Source organism: Malania oleifera, chromosome 12 (assembly GCF_029873635.1).
Source record: "Malania oleifera isolate guangnan ecotype guangnan chromosome 12, ASM2987363v1, whole genome shotgun sequence".
In the NCBI taxonomy this organism is placed as follows: Eukaryota; Viridiplantae; Streptophyta; class Magnoliopsida; order Santalales; family Ximeniaceae; genus Malania; species Malania oleifera.
This window is the reverse complement of record NC_080428.1, coordinates 38645916-38660672: the sequence shown is the minus strand read 5'-3', so window position 1 is coordinate 38660672 and position 14757 is coordinate 38645916. Positions and strand designations below refer to the sequence as shown.

Sequence of the window (14757 nt, the reverse complement as noted above, 5' to 3'; positions counted from 1 at the left end):
ATGATCTCCTCTTTTATTTCTGGCGTTAGTGATAGGCAATTTGAATGCTAAAGCAATGATTTTTTTACTTGCTTTCTCATTTACTGCTTTCAATTTACTGCTTTCCATTTACTTGTTGTGTGTTTGATGAAAGATTGCAGATAAGTATAAGCACTGCTACATATCAGTCAGAGGGAATAGTCGGCTAAGGAATCGCGGAGGTGTTCATTATCGCTGAAACAGGGTATACTCTAGTTCCCGACCGTGCTCCGGACGATTGGTGCACCCTTGCTACCCTGTGCCTTTGATCGTCCCTCTCCCGCTTTGGCCCGCTTGGGTTAGTACTTCTATGGAAGTTTGGATGAACGTAGTCAAAGGCATGGCATCCAGTGTCTGAGTCAACTCCAGTATCGCTTTGTAGGAGTAGGGTAACATAGATTTATTTGCTTTCTAGTAGTTGTTAGATTTATATGCTTTCAGTTATATGCTTTCTAGTAGTTGTTAGAAAATCACCACTGAAAAATACCATTTTTTGCTTCTTTTTCATAACAAGGTTGTAATAAACTAATTTGGAAGAGGTTTAATAATTGCACTTTTAGTCCCTGAGTATCGACACTCGACTTCCTTCACTTTCTACTAAACTTGAGATTAGTTAGGTGGTAAAAATATTATCTTTGGTAGTTAAGGACCCAAGCCTTGACGAGCCTACCACGTAGTAACAACATACCTATATGGATTGTTGGATAATGAAATTTATATAAAAATCCCTTAAATTGCCTGAAGTAAAACCCATATATTTATATTCAATTAAACTTCAGTGTTTTTTATATGGATTAAAACAATTTGGATGCATGTGGTACAATTAGTTAGGTGAGTACCTTGTGGAAGAAAGATTCATAAATGATCCAATTTGTCCATGCGTTTTTATTAAAATATCAAAATCCAGATTTATTATAATTGCTATTTATGTTGATGATTTGAATTTAGTTGAGACTCCTGAAGAGCTCACTAAAATTGTTAATTATTTAATAGTGGAATTTGAGATAAAAAATTTTAAAAAGACAAAATATTGTCTTGACCTATAGATTGAACATGTAAATGACAGAATTCTTGTTCATCAATCTAAATATATCGAAAAGATATTAAGACAATTCTATAGGGACAAAGTTCATCCTTTGGGGTCTTCAATGATGATGCGATCACTTGATGTTAAGAAGGATCCATTTCAACCTCATGATGAGGGGGAGGAATTACTTGGTCCTGAAGTACTATATTTAAGTGTTATCGGCTCTTTGATGTGTTTGACCAATTGTACAAGACCCAACATTGCATTTGCTATAAATATACTAGCAAGACATAACTCTACTCCTTCTCGGCGACATTGAAATGGAATTAAGCACATTCTACGCTATTTGAGAGGTACATCTGATTTGGGTCTATTTTATTCATTTGATTTAAAGTTTTAACTAGTAGGATATGCAGATGTTGGATATCTGTTTGATCCTCACAATACTAAATCTCAAGCCGGATATATATTTAGTTACGGAAAAACTGCTATATCTTAGAAATCAACAAAGCAGACGGTTACAGCGACATCCTCCAATCATTCCGAAATATTAGTTATCCATGAAGCTAATAGATAATACTTGTGGCTCAGATAGATGATTTCTCATATCTAAGCAAATTGTAATCTTCAATCAATGAAAGGTACTCCAGCAGTTTTATATGATCACAACACTGCATGTATAACTCAATTAAGAAGATATAAAGGGTGACTGAACGAAACCTATCTCTCCAAAATTCTTCTATACACATGAACTATTCAGCAGATCCGATCAAATGATAATATAACATATTTGTTTACCAAAATTTTACCTACTACAACATTCAAGAAATTGGTTCATCTCATTGAAATGAGATATCATAAAGATCTTAACATAAGAAGTTAATATATGGGTAACATTTAAGGGGGAGTATTATGAAAATTATAAAAATTGACTGTCACTCTTTCAGTTTTTTATTTTCCACCTCTATAGATTATGTTTCTTCATTTTTTTACTATCATAAATTATGTATTATTTTATCGTCCTGTAAATGCATCATTTCTTCCTTTTAATTTGATATACACACATAATACTTGCTTGGAGTATACACCAATACAAAGGGTGAGGGATAAAGGGGTATAAATATTTTCTACAAGCCCCTCTCTTGAGTCTCGTTACTCTCATGTCTGGTGTAGGCTATTTTCGTCTATTGACAAATTACGGCCGAGGTCACCCCGCTACTGCTCTGCGCGTCCAAACTGCATATGCAGGTTTCTTGAATGCCGCAGATGGAAACCACGGCCATGGAAGAAAATTCTGCAGGTGAGCTCATCATCTTCCAAACTTCTGTTTGTGACTGTAAGGCAATAAATGACAGCAAGATGTCGATGATAATGGTGATGATGAGTATTATTACTATAATACTGTTAACCCAAGTGCTACTACTAATATTACCATTACTACTACACATTGTTCTTCATTTAGAAAATTGGATATTTGAAAGTTAAACTAATCGCAGAACAATCACATTGATTTCATTCTTTCAATAATGGAAAAGGAATTAAAAATGGTTATCGAGAAAATTATGTTTTTCGACTTCTTAACGCGTCGCTCTCTATATGGGGCGAAAGAGCGAGATGAGTTGAGGTGAGCCCTTTAGTATGCCATACAATTGCAGCTTAATTGAACTCGGGGAGCTGAGGTTTGAGTTTGGCCTCATGTAAACTGGTCTGGCTCATGACTTCAAGCTTGGTTTTTTATGAATCTGGTTGTGGTGATTCATCAGTGCCAATCAAATGTTGATTTCTGGGCAGGAGTCTTGCAGTCTTGTGTTCTGTATGCAATGCATGAATGTCATTCATGGTTCGAAATTTGTCAAATAATTGTGAATACGCGGATTTCTGGTTGGGAACCTGAATCAAACTGGGAAAAGGTTTGAATATAAGAATTTGGCTGTAGATTAGGGATATTTGATGGAGTCATGAAATTTTGGATTTGAAATTTGGTAAAATTGATGTTTTGAAAATTTAAAAAAATTCAACCAAAAATTCTGACAAATTTTATTAAAAGCCTAGCATAACCCTTCAACATAAGATAAGGAATGTAAAATAAGGAATAAAAAACTGTGGTTGGCTAGTCATAGCACCTGTGTAAGACAAGATAAGAGATGCGTGGTTAATTTGGTTTGGGTACATAGACCACAAAGCATTCTAGTCTCAAGGTTGATTTGGATTTTTTTAAGAGGTAGTAAGAGGGGGAGGAGTAGACCTAGAAGTGAGTTAGCTAATGAGTAAGAATTTGACAATACTCTAATTTTTAGAGGATATTGTCTTAGATCATTAATGGTAGAAGAGGATTCATGTACCCAACCCACCTAGTGGTACTTAATGCTTGGTGATGACTAATTAAATAGTTTTTTGGGTAAAAAAAAAATAAAAATAAAAATAATTGAGGAATTAAAAATTTTGATTTGTTTGGATTGGCTACAAGTTGGCAACTTTACAATTTGATTACAAAGTACTCTAGAGCTTATTTCTAAATTCATTATTGAGGTAATGATATTTCTTTAGATAAAAGAAATTTATAGGGAGGAAAGATTGGACAACAAGAATTCCTCACACAAAAGAAAATAAAATAGAAAATAAGTTAAGAGAAAAATAACACATGAAAGAAAATAAAAAAGAAAAGCTTCACATAGCTAAGACAAAAAACCTCTTTTTAACCCCTTCCCATAAGAACTAACCAAGCACGATGAATTAACTAATTAACTTGGACCTTTTGTTGCCTCACTCTTATTGGGATCAACCTCATTGCCTCTTTGGTTAGAAAACGAAACTTCTGTCTTCTTTATCATATGTCGAGATTCCATATACTTTCTAACGACTTCCTAGACTAGGATGTGCGGGGTTAGGCAAAATACCATCCTATTTATTATCATTAACCTGATTTTCTGTACTCAACCCCTCATCGCTTAATATAGGAATGCCTTCTAGACCTTCCAACAGAATTGTAGGTGCAATCGAAATATCATCTAACAAAAATCCGATGAATTTGAGCCACATCCAAATTCTTTGCTAAATTTATCTAGTAAAAATGCATCGTCACAACAAACTTACTTTTATAATTACTTTCATCATAAGAAGCATCACCCTAGTTCCTTTTAACCTCTAATTGACACCCCCTCCATAACCTTCTCATCAAATACATCTTGCATGTCCATTGGACTCTCAACAGTAAAACTACCATCCTTATTCCTCTCTAAAGATTTAAATGTATTCACATCATAATTACCGATCTCTCTTTAGACGTATCTTGCATCCTAGCACTCACTTGTATTAGTGCCATCTGATTATAAACTTTCGAAAATCCAGGCCAAACAGATTCCTTATCAACACCTAAAACATCCCCACACCAATTATTGATTTTTAATTTCTCTGTCACACACAACTGCATTCTCAGTGGACTTACAATGGGAATCTGGCCTTTGTAGACTCTGACTGTGGCTCCTCTGATTCTCCGATGAATCCATACAAGTTGGTCAATGATTAATTGCAGGTCTATTTGACAATTTAATGTGCACACTGCCCTTCCACACTGTGCCATAACCTTGTCTGCAACTTACTTCGAGTCCTGCTTGATATCGGGTTGTAAATGAAATAAAGAGAGAATTATAGAAAAATTAAAGTAAAGAAATTTGGAGCTATAGAAATTCAGCAGTCTAGTTGTTCAGGAACTAGATGTTGCTAATCATTTTTTTTCCCTCAATTTTGGTTATAAAACATGCCTTTATATAGGCAAAGATTATATTGACATCCCAAAGGTCAATTCCATAATGAACCATTATGTAGGCATACCAAAAGTTATAACCTATTCTCAAGATAGTTGGTACTCACCATTAGAAATAGGTTGATTGGAAGGTTCTCCTTTCCAGTAACCCAAATCCCTTATGCTAATGCCAGCTACTGAGGTTGGACCTTTTCTGTTTGAAGTTTGTACATGGCCAAATGCAGAATGGCTGACTCACCCATACACCTGGACCATCTTTTACTAATCAAGCCATATATGGCTTGTCATTGTTAAAAAAGGCCAATCATGCCTGAGCCCACACAGCAGTCCTACTGAGGTACTAATAATGGGTAAAGGGTTTATGTTGACTTAGGGCATACAATGCTAACCTCAAATTTTTAATCTTGAGCTTTGCTTTTCTGTTTAGAAAATATGCTTGGGTGATCTTCTTAATGAGTCACCTATGAAGCACGAACATGGACGAAGGTTTCCGACATGATACATGCTGACACATCGATATGTCAAGTCTTAGAAAAAGGACACGACAGGGCACGTGGGATTTGTCATATATTTTTAATAAGTGATTATGTTGCTATGAAAAAATTATGTTAATAAAAGTTTCTTTTTGTCTAATTATGACCCATTTGGGGAAAAACATTCAAACATCATTTAATTTGTAGCAACTATAAAATATTCATTAATAATTATTCATAATAAGCTATGTTGCAGAGTTGCAGCCTGCAGATTTGCAGCCTTTTCCCAGTTTTAGGCTTGCCGATGCTAAGTTGCTTTTGCAGGTTTCCAATCGACAACGCAGCAGATGCAGGAAAAAATAAATAAAGAATATAAATTATGTACCTGGATTGCAGGCCTGTAGGTTGTCTATTGAAGGCTAGGAAGGCAGGCAATTATAGGAAAGGTTTGAATTTTGAAATTGAAAATGACAACTTGATAAACTTTTCCTTTGTTTTGATAAGTTCAGAATTCAATATATTACTTGATAATGAAGCATATCTTTTTCGAAAAGATTTCTATTAAAAACTGAATCTTTGATATTATACCAACTTAGCCCTTTCCTAAGGAATGTTTATTGATAAGGCATCGAGGGGATGCCAGTCCATGGCACAGAAAGTCAACCACCCTGAAGGGTTGTTCAAAGATCAAAGATTACATTATAGTCATTAACAACAGTCCCACTATGTGAGCTATTGACTGTAGTGAACTGCTCTTTGCTGATCTGGTGTGCTGTGGTTGAATTATTAAACACTCTCGTACTCCTCTCTTTCCAAATGAATTAGAAAATTTCGAGGGGAATGAGAGACATAGCCTTTCTTTTCTCTTTTGTTGCCCGAATCCCTTTCCAAGCCCAGAGTTCCCCTCCCACTGAGTTGGTGATAACCTACCATTGTCCAATCAAAGTCAACACCATATTCCAGAGATTCCTGGTCCAAGTGCAATGAAGGAGGATGTGCTCTACTGACTCTGCATTAGCTATGCAAAGGGAACATGTGTTGGTGATGAACAACCCCCTTTTTGCAAGTTATCCAAAGTCAAGATTTTACCATGTGTTGCCTCCCGGACAAGAAAGGCAGCTTTTTTGGGGGCACTTGTTTTCCAAATCTGAGTCCAAAGGAAATTATAGCTGTTACTCCAAAGGAAAGTGCTTCCTGTAGAAGGATCTAACATTGAAGACCCCCTTCTTATCTAAGGTCCAAATTGGATGACTAGTACTATTTTGGTGCTGGAAGTTGTAGAGAATGCTGTAGAAGTCTGTGAGCTGGTTGAGTTCCTGATCTTCCAGATTTTGTTTTTAAGGAATGAGATGTTTGAAAAGAACCCCTGATCTCTCTGGTTTGGAGGTGCTGACTGATGCAAGCATCTTTGTTGCAGGCCAAGCTGTAAATGGCTGGAAATAAGACACTGAGTGCCTCCTGATTGCGACATGCATCATGCCAAAAACAAATATTGTCCCCATTCCCCACCTGGAATCTAATACAAGAAAAGAAATCATTGCAACCTTTCCTGATGAAATTCCACACTACTACACCGTATGGTCCTCTGCCAGCCTTGGAGATCCAATCATTATGTTCAAGCCGATATTTCACAGTAATGATTCCCCACCAAAGCTGATCTTTCTCAATCATGAATCATCACAACCATTTCATTAAAAGGGCTTTATTGAACATGTGGAGGGACTTCAAACCCAAGCCTCCTAGATGAATAGGTTGCTTCATCCTGCACCATTTCACAAGGTGAAATTTGAATTCTGCCCTGAAGCTCCCCCAAAGAAACCTCCTTTGAATTCCTTCAAATCTCTTAGCAACTGAAGCTGGAAGGGGAAGGAGAGACATGAAATAAATGGGAAGATTTGTCAAGGTGCTTTTAATGAGCGTGAGTCTGCCACCTTTGACAAAAAAATTCCTTTTGAATCCTAGCCTTTTTTCAAAATTTTCAATGATGGGGTCCCACACTCTATCTTTCCTAAATTTTTATTTTGAGATTTTATTATTTAAATGCTGGCATCTGTGGCCTGTGCCCTGAAAGTGTTTGACACTTGAAGTCCCCGTGTTCAACATGTGTCATATGTTTTTTTAAAAACAAAAAATAGCCTGAACCTCTCTCCCATTTCCGTGCCCGACAGTGGTTGACATGGAGATTTCTTCCTGCTTGGAGTGTCGGTGACTTACAATGAGTCAATTTATATACCAGCCATGGTGCATGAGGAACAAGGACTTACCTAGCCCAGTGGAAGAAATCCTCATGTCTTCACTGAGATTTAGTATGAATCAGTGTTGCATTATCTGCTTGAAAGTAAGATTTCATGTATAACGGTAGATATGGCCTAGATAAAAATAGTGGTGAAAAAACACCTGTAACATCCCCCTGGTATCTGGGATAATAATGTGTTATCTTCAAGTTAAATTTGATATTTCTGTCAATGTGTTTTGTCAATATGTGTCTCTTTATCTTTTTATTTGATTGGTTTATTCCCAAATATTTTCTTTATGGTATTCACAATATTTAATTTTTGTATAAATTTGCACAAGTTTGCATTCAGTGGCATACCTTTGGCTAATGATGGGGTTTCTTGACATTTCTCTATTGAAATTACTTCATCCCGTTTCTCAATTAACTCATTTTTGATTGAAAATAAAAGCTATTTTCTGTTTCCTACCTTCAAATCTGTGTGTGTCTGTTTTACCTGAAGTTCAGCAGCTTGTGCTGACATCAGGAAACAGAAGGGTCTAGCTGTACAGATTCTGCATTATATGACTCATGATACCTTGGATAATTTTTGAATTGATTCAAACTCAGGATTTGGGGTTTCAATTTGTGGGGGTGCACTTATGCTTGTTTGTTTGTCCCTATGTTTGTGTGCACGGTTTCGTTTGTTACCAAATCTTTTAAATTCCTAGTTCAGCTTTCCATATGTGTACAATGGCATGGTTATAGAGTATGGCAGATTCCTTGAGTGGATTAGTAGGCTACAATTTTCAGGAATTAGAGTAAATGTCAAATTTGTTTCTGCATTTATCTCCGTGCAATCATGGGAAATGACCATAATTCGCAGCATCCTACCAAGGATGCTGCACAGCCAAACCAAGATGAAAAGTGTCCCTAAATAACTCTCAAACCAACCAGATATAAGGGAAAAAAAAATGAAAAACATTGTGTCTAAAACAACCTAGATAAATCAGATTTAGAGGAGATTAATATTTTGATACCATGTTGTAGAGTTCGACATGCGGGGAAGGAGAGAAGAAGAGAAGAAAAGATGAAGAAATCAAGAGAAAAGAGGAGGTGACAGTTTCTTGGAGCCTTACATTCGGCTCTAGGTCTGAACTCTTACATATTAATAATAAAAAAAGTTGAAAGACAAAAAATACCCCCTTATGTCACACAATTACAAAAATAACCTGTCTCTTCTAACAATCTCCATGGATGACATTCATTGTAGCTTATGATAAAATTTGGGCAAAAGATGCATTTTCATTGTCAGTGTTAAAGGACATCATGATTTTTGAGCGTTCAGTTTCTCTTCTTGTCTTGGACAATGACGTGTGTACCATCGTCATGGGTGTTCGCAATTGCAAATTGACTAAAATGTAATCGTTGTTTTGCAGTTGAAAGTTGTAAAGTGGTTAAAAACGATTGCACGACAGCTAAATATTCCTTTGCCTTCTCCTGTTTCTTCATATAAAGCAAGTTTATTGTAACTTGATACTATTTTTACAATGCTGGATACCTTTTTTGCTAGAGAACTTGGTAAGATTTTTTTTAGGTGTATCTATAGAAGTTTCCTTGAAATAGAGCTCATTTCTTTAGAATTGCTTATTCTTCGTGAAATGATTGTCCAAACTAATGAGCATGTACTCAATTAGCTTTTGCTCTCTCACAGCTCTTCTTGATGAGCTCAAACTTCGTGACGTTATTGCTAAAGGCTCATTAGATTTTGGTGCTTGGACTTTTCTAATATCACAGATTGAACGAGCATATCCTGTAAGTTATGTGTTTGTGTTTAAACATTCTCAGTTTTTTCAGTTTTTTTTTTTTTATTTTTGTATTTCCCACCGTCAATTTCTATATTTATGATTGTTGCTAGGGGATTTTAACTGTGTTTAAACTTAAAGTGTTTTAGGTTAGTTTTCCTCTTTGATATTTTATTAATCAATTATTTTTAAATTTGTAGTGTACTCATGGTCTTAAATTTCCACAAAATTGTCGAAATTCCTGTAGAAATTTCTGATTTCCATCACCCTCAAAATCAAAATGGCAGTCAATATCCATTTTACATAATTTCCATTGAAATTTCGATGAATCATTTGAAATTTATCAAAATCTTGAAATTTTAGCAATACTTGTTGAAATTTTAGCTACAAAGCAAAATTTCTTCGGAATTCAAATGAGAGATTTAGAAACGAAGTGAAATTTCTCTCTTAATTTATGTTATCTTTTTTATTGAAACAAAAAAGATTATTACAAGGGATTTTGAAATTATATGAAAAAATAAACTTGCAACTACATTTTTATCAAAGCATTCATGTCTAAATTATCATTATTTGTATAATAAATAATATTTAAATGATTTAGAAATTTCATTTGTATTAACTGAATAATTTTAATGCACATTATCTTATACACAAATTATATTACAACTTTTCCACCTCATACACAGCATATATGTATTTAATTTGTAATATATTAGTCCTAAAACTTATGTTATTGCGTCTATTAATCATTTCTAAAGTTTCGTAAAAGAATTCCATGATTTACTACTAATATCCATTATTTTTTTCAAATAGAAATTGAAATTGAAATTGAAATTTCTGTACTTTTGGAGCTTCGATATTTGAGTCAAAATCGAAATTTAAGACCTTGGTTATTAGTATTGATTTTATTAAGCACGGTCAGCCAAATGAAATTAATTTTTGGGGGATTATTGGCCCTCCAAACAAATGAATATATGGGCCAAAAACTCAAAAAAACAATTTACAAGAATATAGCCCCAAATGATCCAATACCCAAGGTCATGTATCCCTAGCTGAAGAAAGATGACAATTGTTCGATACTGACAGCAAGGATGAAAGTTCCAACAGCTCTCTATTGTTAAGAGATCTTTTGAAATGAAAATTCCAAGAAACCAGAGGGCTACCTGAGTTGACCATAAAGAAGGAAATCATACTGTTTCTGGCCTGAGCTCAAATGAAATTGCCCGGGAAAAGATGTGGCTAGAACATCATTCCCCAACCATGGATCATTGCAAAATTGAATCTAACCCCTCCACCACATATTTAAGTGTGGAGTAAGCAAGGGATAAATTTGAGAAATAGATCACCATGGGCTCCTTGATGAACATCGCAAACTAACATCAGTAACCCATCCAGTCTCACCCAACCCATACTTCTAATCACACTATGCCAAAAGGAGTGATCTTCTAGGGGAAAACGCCATAAACACTTAGCTAAAAGAGCGATGTTTTTAGACAGCAAATTTCCAATACCCAGCCCTCCCTCCAATTTAAACCTACAAACCTTTGCCCTCCTTACTAAATGATCCCTAAAGCCCCTGACTCCAGACCAAAAGAAATTCCTCATGATTTTCTCAATCTTACGAGCAATTCCTGCTGGAATCCTAAAAATAGACAAATAATATGATGGGAGTCTAGATAAATGGGCTTGGATAAGGGTGATTCTACCCCTAAAGGGAAAAAGTGCCCCTTTCCAACCATCTAGCCTCTTAGCCACTCTCTCCTCTACTGGATTCCCAAACTCTGCACATCTAGGATTACCTTCCAAAGGGACCCCTAAATAAGTCAAAGGCTACTCCAACCCGCTCCTTAACTCGTTCAACAGGCACATTAACTAATTGCTAAACCATTTTTTCTCATTTTTATTTTAAGCCTCGATATTCTCTCAAAAATTTTTAGGATACCCAAAACACAGCTGAAAGAAAAGTTATGATCTGTAAAAAGAAAATAGTATCATCCACAAACTGAAGGGTAGAGATCATCACTCCCTCTCTCCCCACTTCCAACCCTTTCACCAACCCCCTGTCCACAGCCCTATCCGCCACTCTAGTCAACACATTGGCTACTAAAACAAACAGAAAAGGGGAAAGTGGGTCACCTTGTCTAATAACTCTCGAAGCCCCAAATCAAGACTTAGGTTCCCCGTTCACGATTATCGAGAACCAAACATTAGGCAAACAACCCCCTAATCACTTGCGCAAGCACTCACCAAAACCTTCCTTCACAAAATTTTATCCAAAGAACTCCAACTAATTCTATTATATGCCTTCTCAAAATCCAATTTAAAAATGAAACCCCTCTTCTTCCTTCTAAGAATATCCTCCACCTCCTTGTTACCCACCAAAATAGTATCCACGCATCACGAATATTGGTTACAATTATTTTATTCTTTGTTCTCTTTCTTCTTTCATTGAATACTATCCATTACTTTTAACTAGATGACTAACCAATTCCTTAAAATGAAAAAGGATTACAACAAAAAATAACCTCTTATACAACCACAAAAAAGAGATTTCTAGACTTCACATCTAATTGAATTGTGGGAATATAACAAAATTTCCTTCATGAATTATTAGAATCCCCCCCATAAAAGCACTCTAAGCTGTAGAAATAGTCTTATCCAGCACTGCACTCAGCCTATTAGCTAGAACTTTGGTAATGATCTTATAAACACTAGAGACTAGACTAATAGGTATGAGGTCCTCTACCTTAATGGATCTAGATTTCTTAGGCATAAGGGTAATAAAAGTGGAATTCATGCTCTTGCTTAGCCTCCCATTCCCATAAAATTCAGAAAAACCTTTAAGCAAATCATCCTTAATAATCCCAACAGTCTTGAAAGAAAGGCAAATTAAACCATCCGAATTTGGAGCCTTATCCCTGTCCATCCTGAAAACTATCCTCTCACCTCCTCCTCATCAAAAGGTCTCTCTAACCAAAGCATATGATCTCTAGAAATGGGATTCCACTCTAACCCCTCAACCACTAGTCTCCAAGCCGCCTCCTCAAAATAGAGATTTAAAAAAAAAAAAAAATCAGAGATCTCAGAAGCAATCCTTTTAGGATCATTAGTAATTCTCCCTCCCCCCACCTCCAACTCCCTAATATAATTTTTCCTCATCTTTCCACTAGCAAGCCTATGGAAGAATCCTGGATTACAATCACCTTCTTTGACCCAATTAAATTTAGTTTTTTCCCTTCAGCTCCTCATTTCCTTAATAGTCACCTATTCCAGCTCATTCTTTAGAGAGATCCTTCTTGCCTCCTCACTCTTCGAGAGGTCAGTCTCCTCTTCCTTTTTATCCAAAGATTCCAACTTGTCTAGGATGCTGGATTTTTTAACTCCAACATCACTATTAACGCCTCCTTATTCCACGGTGCTTCTCCTTTAGAAATTTCAACTTCCTCATAAACCTAAAACCTTCCCACCCTCCCTATGTCCTCTTCCCAAGAGCTTTTCACTAATGGCTTAAAAGAAGCATGGTCCAACCACACATTCTCAAACCTAAAAGGAGTGGGACCCCAAGACACCCTACTTGATTCCAGCAGATTGGGGAAATGATCAGAAGTAGGTCTCTGAAGAATATTGTGTTCATCCTCCTAATCACTACAAAATAGGAACCTATCTAATCGATTAGCTACTGCCTACCCCCCCCTTTGGTTCCAACAGACCAGGTATAGGTAGCATTGCTGAAAGGAAGACCTCTTAGGCCACACTCCCTAATAAATAGGTCAAAATGCTGCATACCAGCAGCCACTCTTTCGCCCCCACCCCTTTTTTTTCTTCTCCACTAGAAACCTCACTGCATTAAAATCCTACCCACCTAGGGGAACAAAACCCAAAAACATAATAAAGCTCATCCTAGAACACACTCCTAAGGGTAGGTCTAGGTGGACCATACATATAGGAAACCCACCATTGATCCCTCCCTTTCACTTCCAAGAGAACAGAGAGGGAAAAGAAGCCTACTAAATTATCCACTTTAGATATTGATAGAGTCCTAATAACACCACATGAAGCATCTCGATGGTAAGAAGTCCCACTCCCTACTCCGACCACCCCGAATGCTGCTAATGATCCCATGATCAATCAACTCCAACTTAGTTTCTTGAATCATGACAATGTTGGGAGAATAATTAGACAAAACACTGCTCTTCCTAACAGCTAAATCTCTCACATTCCTGCTGATAATCTTCATAACTTAACACACTTACCACCCTTCCCAAGCCCCTTACCACCCCTATAATTAATAGAAGAGACCACATTTTTTAGTTCTTTCAGAACTTTCTTTTTCTTTCTCTCCTAGGTCCTAGGGCTCATACCCAACTTCACCTCCTTACCTAAGGGATCCACTAGTTTGAGGCCCAAATCTTCTAGGAGCTTGTGTAAGTTTTTTAAGTCTCTCTAACCTTCCTTGGAGCTAAATCCACAGCCCTCTCCCCTACAAGGAACCTCCCTTTGGTATACAGTATTAGAAGCATGAAAATTATGAGTGGGAAGGGGAAGGATACCATTACTAGTTTTAGAGGAATTCATCGAAGAAGCATCTACCTTTTTAACATTATTGCCCCTAACGTCCAAGGAAACAGCATTCAAATTATCAACATGAGGGAAATTAACTCGGTTGGAAGGAATATAACTCTTTTCATTTAAGGCAATCAAATGGCCTGAAAAGTGATTAACAGAATTTTTACCTACCTGTGTACACTCAAGATTCTAGTGTTGACATTCTAGCTCCATTTGCTGCGAGGCGTTGCCACTGACTTCATTCTGTCCTGAACCATTCAAATCAGCATCTCCATTCTCTCTTTCAAATAGTTGAAATAAACTGCTCTCCGCTGCAAGATCAAACTCAGCTCTTAACTGATCAACTAATAGTTCCTTCTCAGATGCACATATGCTGCTCATATCATCCTCCTCATTATATGAAGAATCAAACTCTGTTACTTCCTCAATATTAGCCTTCTGATTCTCCAATGGATCTGATTTTTTAGGAGAAAATTGGTAATTCAAATTCAGGTTGAGTTCCTGCAAGCCAATCTGAGAGTTTTTGATTGAATGTGGATTTTCCTCTCTACAGTGAGAAGTACCAAGTTCTACCAACAATCTCTGAGCAATTCCCATCTATGCCGCCTAACCTATTGTTGGCTGCATCCTTCTGCCTGGTGTTACAGATCCTTATTACCTTTCTCTCTGCCCTCAGTTTTGGTAAACTTCATGTCACATACCTGCCGGTTGAGTAGGGAGTAAGGTCCTCTTTCTGTCAACGCACCTTAATTTTGGCTTTACAGGTCTATCTGACTTGGGCCTCTAGACATCAGGTCCATTCATTTCCAGCCCTATAAACCCATTCAGATTTATAGATTTTGAAAAATCCCCCACAGCTGTAAAGCTCTTAAGAACTAGGAAAATCCTCTGAG

The 14757-nt window shown here is 36.6% G+C and overlaps 1 protein-coding gene across 1 annotated transcript in view; it reads left to right on the top strand.

Moving 5' to 3' along the window:
* Nucleotides 1-2167: 2167 nt before the first annotated feature.
* Nucleotides 2168-14757, top strand: part of LOC131145202 (pre-mRNA-processing factor 39-2) — a 97496-nt gene continuing 84906 nt past the window's right edge. The window contains exons 1-2 of the mRNA XM_058094343.1: nucleotides 2168-2345; nucleotides 9208-9308. Coding sequence (XP_057950326.1) covers nucleotides 2303-2345; nucleotides 9208-9308 — 144 coding nt within the window. The 5' untranslated portion in view covers nucleotides 2168-2302. The remainder of the gene's footprint in view (nucleotides 2346-9207; nucleotides 9309-14757) is intronic.